At 34.2% G+C, this 9,311-nt stretch overlaps 1 protein-coding gene across 1 annotated transcript in view; it reads left to right on the top strand.

Annotated features, from left to right (window-relative positions):
* Positions 1-9,311, top strand: part of LOC106883683 (protein artichoke-like) — a 34,423-nt gene that overhangs the window by 22,548 nt on the left and 2,564 nt on the right. Inside the window, exons 17-21 of the mRNA XM_052977925.1 lie at positions 1,455-1,526; positions 3,484-3,555; positions 4,860-4,931; positions 5,263-5,334; positions 8,293-8,364. Of these exons, the coding sequence (XP_052833885.1) occupies positions 1,455-1,526; positions 3,484-3,555; positions 4,860-4,931; positions 5,263-5,334; positions 8,293-8,364 (360 nt within the window). The remainder of the gene's footprint in view (positions 1-1,454; positions 1,527-3,483; positions 3,556-4,859; positions 4,932-5,262; positions 5,335-8,292; positions 8,365-9,311) is intronic.

The following is a 9,311-nucleotide window of genomic DNA, read 5'->3' as shown; positions in this document are numbered from 1 at the left end:
ATATATATATATATATATAAACAATATATGAGTATATGCATATATATGTACATGTATGTATATACGTTCATCCACATGTACATATAGATACATAACTGGGTACATGGCGTGGCAAAAGAACAAGGACAAAAATGGTAAACAAGGTGCAACAAACAAGCAGGCCACATAGAAACATCCCCTTCATCAGCTGCCACCATTAAAACTCCAGCGTTTCGAAGAATTAAGGCAGTACGCATCGTTAAAATGGTTCTTCCCACGAACACAAATTAAATTGTTTTCGTGGAGGGTAGTGGCGGACGGAAAACAAGACAGGAAAACGAAACAGGGTCTTTGATAACAGTGAGCTAAGAAACTTTGAAAAGGGCTGAAATGCGTACACTGGTGGTGTAACAATCGCATGTAAAGTGGCCTTGAAAGGGATCTTTTTTGTTTACACAAAAAACAACAGAACTGCTGATGAGTAATGGGAAACTCTATAGGAGCAGATGACAAACCTATGTTGAACGAAGGAATAAAAACATGGTTGAGTATAGGTAGTAACTTTGAACACATGACTACAGTAGCTCTCACTACATATCAGGTCTGGAATGTTGCACTGGTGTAGTGGAGGCACCGAAGTTCCCGAATTTGAAATCAGTTGGTGCGTGAAGTTCCTAGTTATTCGCGGATTTGTCACACTTAAAGCGGATGACCTTGACAAAAAATCGAAGCAGAGCAATTGATATGCCAGGAGTTATGTTCGTGTGCAATTTGAAGGAAATCGCTCGAAAAACCAGGGAGTGATGTGCAAAAAAGCTGGTTTTCTGAACAGTTATTCGTGGAGTTATTCGTTATTTACTTTCACTTTACCGTCTTTTCATCCTCCTAGAATTTTACTGCTGCTCCATTATTTTAATCTTATTCTTCATATTCTAATGATCGTTCTTCTGTTTGAGATCTTACTTCATTTTCGTCCTCTTTTTATTCTCATCTTCCTTCAACTTCTTCCAATTTTCATCATGTTTCAATCCGTCAAATCAAATTTTATTCAAATTAAGTTATTGAAGTTTTATTTTTCTTTATATTTTATAAAAATTCTCATCGTTTCATCATCATCATCATCATCGCCATAATTACCGTCATCAAAATCATTCCTACGAACCATCATCAACAATAAAATTAGCTTCAACAACATACCACCATCACCTATATACAGCCTCTTCGTTATATTCACCAACACCAAAACGACCACCTCCATCACTATCCTTCGCTTCATTTCCTTTATTCTCAATATTATCCTCATCATCCTCATCTACTTTCTTTTTCCTACATCAAGTAATTGTTTAACAATATTTTACATTTTATCAGAAAACACTTCTCATCATCTTATTTTGTAAAGATTTCGCTGATAATGATATATTTTACAATAATGTTCCTCTCTAAGTATTCATATCAACTAATATTATATTTTACAGATATTTGAATAGTAATAAAATGGACAAACTTCAAGTAGGAACCTTTGATGGTCTGTCCAGTTTAAGGATTATGTAAGTTGGCGGAGTCTTGAAGATAATATTTCATTGGGAACATATTACTAAGTATTTAGCGTCTTCCAATTATGTACCACATGCTAACCATGTTACATTGTCAATGTCCTCAGATAGAAATGTGTGATTGAGAATGCCTGTATAGCATCTTGTGTGTGTACGTGAATATATATATATATATACATATATAAAGAGAGAGAGAGAGAGAGAGAAACAGTAAATGGCATGTCATTTAGATAAAAATGGACGCACAAATCGATACGCTCTCATAGATTCACATACACCCACATGCACACATATTTACAGCCCCCATAATTTGTACATAGATTTGTGTACATGACACTTTGTCTCTCTGTGTGTTTCTCTCACTGTTTGTATCTCTAAGTATGTATATATATATATATATATATTTTTGTTTTGCAAGATTTTTGATGTGAAATCGTGTGTTGAAACAGATGTTGTTGTACTTGGGGATGGTCATATTGCCAGTTTAGCCAATAAAATAAGATTTAGCCGAAATAAGATTAAGATTAATGTAATATAAAGCTGAAGCAAATTAACACCAAATATACAGTGCGTGTGTTTTTATTGGCCAAACTGGCAATATGACCATCCCCAAGTACAACAATATATATATATATATATATATATATATAATCCTTAAATTCTTAAATATACTCAAATACCCAAAATTTCAAGGAGTTCCTGCCTTAAAAACAGGAGCTAACCACAGTTATTTTGTGTTCTTTGCTACATTGGTTTCTATTAACCCATTTATTCTATCAGAAGAATTTTTATTCATTAAGATAGAAGAAATACACATAATTATATATATATATATAAATATGCTTTCGGTGCGAATGGTTTTTCATATGGCACCGTTCTTACAATCCTGAAAATATTAATAATGGTATTTTTTATATAAGCTTAAAGTTTATGGCGATGGGTTTTATATACGGTGCCAAGTTTATAATCCTGTTAATAATAATGATGGTAAAAACACCATTATTATTATTATTACTTACAGGATTGTAAACTTGGCGCCGTATAAAAAAAAAATTCTTCCCACAGAAAGCATATAGAATGTTTGTTTACATAAAAAACAAACACGAACTACTATAGTTGTTAAATTTGGCAGAAATGTGGAGGTTGATTCGTTGTTAACAAAGGGATGTGGTTTCTACTCCCACGCGGATAAAATTCCTTCTTTTTTCTATCGAGGGCTTCTATGCCCCTTTATTTGGCTATTTTCCTTAGTCATTGCACAGTGATCGCTATGAGATCGAAGCTTATATAAAGAAACCAATATATATATATATTCATATATATATATATATATATATATATATAAAATTTTTTGTGTATGCGTGTGTGTATAAATATAAATATCAACGATAATTATCATCAATGGCTCTCCCTTTCAATTGTATATTTAGTACAACTTCTTCTTTTTCTTCTTCTTCATCTCCCCCTCCTTCTTCTCCTATTTCTTTCCTTCCCTTTTCCCTCGCTCCTATCTATTTTCCATAATTTTTTCACTTCTTTAAATTATATTACACATTTTACTTCTGCGTCATTATCGCCATTCCTTTCTTCGTTTTCTACCCGTCCTTTTTGTCTTGACTTATTTTAGATTTCATCTTACATCATCGTCTTCTATATTTCGTATTTCCTTTTTTTCCCACAACTGTTAATCATTTGCTTCTTGTTATTGTTGATTCCCTTCTTCCGTTTTTTTTTTTCCCCAGCCTTTTAGTTTGTTTTCCTTCTTATCCAGCCTCACCTGCCCATCAACAACTTTTCCGTTTTGTTTTTATTCTCCTTACTTCACATTCTTCCTCCAAATTTTAAACGTTTTTCAGTCTGCCGTCTTTAATATCTATGACATATCGTTTCTCTTGAATGCTGCTTGTTCTTGTTTTCATCAAGAATAATTTGACTCAATTATTTTTGACAGGAATTTGAATCGTAATAGACTCAAGGAAATCACAGTAGGAACATTCCGAAATCTTTCCAGTTTAACAGAACTGTAAGTTGAATAAAACCTTTTTTTATATTACTTCATTGACGATACGCCAGAACCGCAAAAGAAACGCAATGTTTTCAAATGTCATTCTTATATGGTAAATTCTGAAACTTTATTTCGGAGTTGTAAGTGCAAATATTCCCAAACGTGCTGGTTTATGGCTGAGACGCAAATTGCAGGTAACCTTTCAACTTTCCTTGAAACGAGATGCCAAAACGTAGCTGCGATGAATGCCTCGGATAGCTGTCGCATGTGACTGTCATAAAAACGGAAATGTACGTGCACCTCATGAAGGTTATGGGTATAAAAATCAACTCGATTCTCTACATTTCATATTCGTAATTTGACCTCATTTGTTGTCCTCTCTGTTTTGGAGTTGGCTGTTATGTTTTGCATGAAAGGAAGTTTCTTTATGTATATAGTAGAAGACGTTTTTCCCCTAGCTGAAGGGGGAAATTGTTTTACTGTTTTCAAAAAAGAAAATGGAATCAATAAGGTTGTCTGAGCTGGAGACTTTTGTGGAGGATCTTACCGACGTAGAGCAAGAACTGAATAGGAAATTTTGTATGCAAAATAATGGAGAAAAATCGAAAAAAAAGACGCTAGAAAACATAGATTTAAAAAAAAGTTTCAAGCGAGTGTGGACGAGCATATGCACATAGGCACATATATGTAAGTGTACGTACGCGCATGTGTATGTATGGACACATGCGCGCGTACGCGTTCGCCATGAGCATATTTACTCCTTTAATTTTTATTCTTATTGCTTATGTTTTACACTTTTTACACAGATTTTTGTATTTTGGCTTTTAGCCCTTTTTCTTGTGCATGTGCGTATATAGACATGTGTATAAACCTTCTTTTGTGTGTGTGTGTGTGTGTGTGTGCGAGTGTGCGTGCGAGTGTGTGTGCGTGCGAGTGTGTGTGTGCGCGAGTGTGTGTGTGTGCGAGTGTGTGAGGGGGTATGTATATAATTTTTGGTGAATGTGTTGGTGAGCATATGTGTATTTCAAGTGAGGGTTGATGAGTATATACATATAGGCACATGTACGTGGGTTTGCCGGCGCGCATGTGTATGTATGCTATGAACAATTTTACCCCCTAATCCAGCCTCACCTGCCCATCAACAACTTTTCCGTTTTCTTTTTATTCTCCTTACTTCACATTCTTCCTCCAAATTTTAAACGTTTTTCAGTCTGCCGTCTCTAATTTCTATCATATCACGCTTCTGTTCAATGCTGCTTGTTCTTGTTTACATCAAGAATCAGTCACTTGCAAATAATATTTGACTCAATTATTTTTGACAGGAATTTGGTTAGTAATAAATTCGAAGAAATCACAGTAGAAACATTCCAAAATCTGTCCAGTTTAACAACACTGTAAGTTGAATAATACATTTTCATATTACTTCATTGACGAGACGCCGAAACCGCAGAAGAAACGCAATGTCTTCAAATGTCATTTTTATATGGTAAATTCTGAAACTTTATTTCAGCAACAGTAGTATTATCTTTATCAGTACTACCAGCATCCGCCTGTCCTTCGCCTCATCCCCAGATCCAGCAGAACCAATTTCACCACCTTCATCCTTCTCTTCCTCGTCCTCCTCTACTTTCTATTTCTTCCACCAAATATTCGTTTAGCCATAATATTTTACGTTATACAACTCTTCTATTCTTTCTCCTATGAAAAGTCATTTTTATTTTACAGATATTTGGACTATAATCAAATCGAAAAAGTTGATGAAAGAGCCTTCGATGACATGAGCAGTTTGATGAAACTGTAAGTTGGATCAATCATGCTGATAATCTTTCTTTGATGACGTACTAATAATTTTTTTTAATCATCCCAGTCTTTCATCACGTCCTTGTCCCTTCCTATACACTTTAAAATTTCCACAAACGAAAAATATGAATTTTCCAAATTATAGGAGGGATTACTCTTACAAACTCTTAAAGGACAGTATACATTTTAATATTTTAAATATTTAAAATATTTTTTAATATTTTAATTAATATCGTCTTATTATATATACCATTCGTTCGTAACACGTATATAATAACTCCATTCATCTCCGAAGAGCGGAATTATTGCCAGTATGCTTATCTTGTGATTACATTAATATTTATACTCAATTACGCATAAATTTTTATATGCATTTATATACACATGTATTTTTATGTACATTATATTTTTTATATATATTTATATTTTGTACATCTTAAATTTTAATTTAATTATAATTCTAAATATTACCGTGTCACATTAAACATATATCTTTCGAAATTTGAATATTGATTTCCTGTGAATATTATTTATAATTTTATAAATTTATTAATGATATAAAAACATATATATATATATATGTATATATATTTATTTGCTCAAAATAATAGAGCACTTAATATAAGCTCAATAACATATTCCTTTCGAATATTCCTTGTAAAATTTATACTCTCACTCTCATTCGATAGAAAAGTGCGATTGTTTGTGAGTGTCTGTAAATATGTGTGTGAATTGAATACGTGCTGTCATGTATAACATTTTGTGAAACCAACAAATTAAAATACCAGGAAGCATCATGGGGGTAGTTTACCCAGGGTGACCTTAAAAGGAATACTGAAAGCCTAATCATCGCAGCCCAGGAAAAAGAATATATACTACATAAGTGCATCGGACCTCTGCAGAATGTGTGGGAAGAGGGTCGAAAATGTGACTCACGAGTAAGTGCTTGTGAAAGTCTTGCACAGAAAGATTAGAAGCGTAGACACGACAAAGCAGCCCAAAACCTCCACTGGCTACTATGCCGTAAGTATGGATATGAGGTTACGGGTGCTTGGTAGCAACATACACCGGAAAAGGCAATGGCCAAAAAAGGGAAGGCAAAAATCCTCTGGGATTTGATTTCCAGACAGAAAAGTGTTATAGCACCGAAGGCTGGATGTAGTAACCTTTTGGAGGGACAAACAAGAGTGCCTAATAATCGACATAGTAGTGTCAGGAGATCAAAATATCATCATGAAAGAAATAGAAAAAGTTGATAAATATGGAGACCGGACAATTGAGATCGCTAAGATGTGGCAGCTACGAGAGTCGAACATAAAGGTTATCCCTATTGTGATGGGAGCATTGGGTTCAATAATACCCAATCTGAACAAACATCTGAAAACTTTAGAGATACCCTACAATCTAGATGTATTGCAAAAGTTGACATAACTTGGAACTGCACGCATATTGCGTAATGTTCTGTCTTATTGTGACTTGACAAACAGTACAAACGCCCGGTAGACACAATATCTTCAAACAACAGCCTCACGATATTGCATACTGTGAAACGTCTATAATAATAATAATAATAATAATAATAATAATAATAATAATAATAATAATATGCTTTTGACGTTATACAGTTTTCTATGGGATGTCATCATGATGTATAAACAAGGTATCTTTGTTTTCATCTTTCTTCCAGTCATTATTTTCTTGTTCTTTGTGCAACAAGAACGTCAACTTCCTCTTTCTTTCTTTTCGTCATCATTAGCATCATCATCATAGTGAAAATGAAGGACATTAACTGCTTCATCGTCACCATCATCACCATCATCATCATCATTGTCACCATCTTCATCATTATCATTAGGATGATATCTTCTTTTTCATCTTCTTGTTCTTTATTCTTTCTTTTTTTATTCATCGTCATCGTTTTTCACCTTTTACTTCTTCGTATCCTTCATGTCTCTGCTTTTTCTTCTTCATCGTTATGTTCTACTTTTTCTCATTCTACTTCTATTTCTTCTTATCCTTCTTCTTCTTCTTCTCCTCCTACACATTTTCCTCTATCTTCGTATTATTCCTCTACTTCTTCATTTCCCCTTTTACTTTTTGAACGTTTTCCTCTAATGGAAGTTGTTTTTCCTTTAAATGCTTTTGTACTTCTTTTTCTTCATCTACTTGTACTTCTTCTTTTCCTTTGTTTTACTCTTCTTCTGCTTTTTCTTCTTCGTCTCTCATTTCTTCATGTTTTTTTTAATTTCCTGTGCCTTTCAATTTCTTCTTTTCAGGATTCCTTCATATTGTCTTCTTTATCATTCGCTGAATTCTTTATTCGACTAAACGTTTAATATGTCACCACCACATCTGCCGAGATAATTATTTACGTCTTCGTCCATTTACCCATCACCGTCATCATTCTCCTTTTCTCTGTCATCTTTCTTGATGATAAACATCGTTAAGTTCCGCAACGTCACCTTCATTAACATTCATTACCACAAAATACCGCCAACCAATGCAGAATCTTCAACACTATCATCATGAACGCCAACAGTTACATCCCCACCAGCATCATTATAATCATTATCATATTCAGTATCAGCATAGACATGCTAACCCCCGTCATAATCAAAATAATCAACATTAACATCACCCTCATCATTAACATCATAATATCTTCATCATTTACGCTACCACCAACTAGTTTTGTCCAACGGCTCCTCCTCATATTCATTACTACCAAAACCACAATGTCCATTACCAAGTCTACCACAACCATTATCCTCTTCCTCCTTTCCTCCTCCTCTTATTCATCATCCTCATCAACACCATCTTCGTTTCCATCACCATCATACAATTATTCATCATCGTGATCTACTTTCCATCCCTTTTATCATCTAATTGTTTAGCAAAACTTCTGTCGCAAATATGTTCTATACAATTTCCCATTACCTCAATTTTGTGTTTCAGATCCCTGAGATATAATAACATAAAGGAAATCAAAGAAGACACCTTCCAGAATCTGCCCTTTTTAACAACTCTGTAAGTTGAACCAGTTTTTTTTAATATTTCATTGACGAAATGCGTTGAGCTGGCAGAAAATTTAGCGCGTCGGGCGAAATGCTTAGAAGTATTTCGTCCGTCTTTACTTTCTGAGTTCAAATTCATCGTGACAGTCTTTGTCTTTCATCTTTTCAGGGTCAATAAATTAAATACCACTTGCGTACTTGGGTGGATATAATCCACTGGCCCCTCCCACAAAATTTCGAGCCTTGGGTTTAAAGACGAAAAAAATATTTCATTGAAGATATGTTTCTAGATCTGTAATATCTTCCCATCTTTCATTTCAAGCTGCTTAAATATTGTAGACTTGTTTATGTGCATATATATGTTTGGCTGTTTTCGTTTATGGATGTGTGGTGCATTTGAGTATATCAAAATGTATGTGTAATTCGGTCTGTATATCATGTACGGTATTTACGTCTCCATCACCACTGATTACCATCCTAGACTTTTCTGTACAACTACTTCTTCTTCCTCTTCTTCTTCTTCTCCTCCGTCTTCTTCTTCTTCTTCTTCTTCTTCTTCTTCTTCTTCTTCTTCTTCTTCTTCTTCTTCTTCTTCTTCTTCTTCTTCTTCTCCTTTTCCTTCTTCTTCATCTACTCCTTCTTTTCCTCCTCTTCCTCTATGTTCTTTCTCTTCTTTCGTCTACTTTTCCTTCTTCCTCTACTACTACTTCTTTTGTTCTTTTCCTTTTTCAACGTTTTCCTCTAATGCTCGTTCCTATTCTTTTCAACCTTTTTCTACTTCTTCTTTTTCATCTTATATTTCTACATTTTCTTCTTCTTCGTCTTCTTGCTCTTCTTCGTCTTCTTATTTTACATCTTGATTTCTTCACCTTTTCCCTTTCCTGCTTTTTCTTCTTCGTTTCCTCTTTCTTCTGTGTTCTTCCTGTGCCTATCAATTCTGTCATTTCCTGGTTTCTTCAT

This window comes from Octopus bimaculoides, chromosome 29, assembly GCF_001194135.2.
Source record: "Octopus bimaculoides isolate UCB-OBI-ISO-001 chromosome 29, ASM119413v2, whole genome shotgun sequence".
In the NCBI taxonomy this organism is placed as follows: Eukaryota; Metazoa; Mollusca; class Cephalopoda; order Octopoda; family Octopodidae; genus Octopus; species Octopus bimaculoides.
Note: the sequence above shows the minus strand (reverse complement) of the source record. Positions and strands in the feature narration are given on the sequence as shown.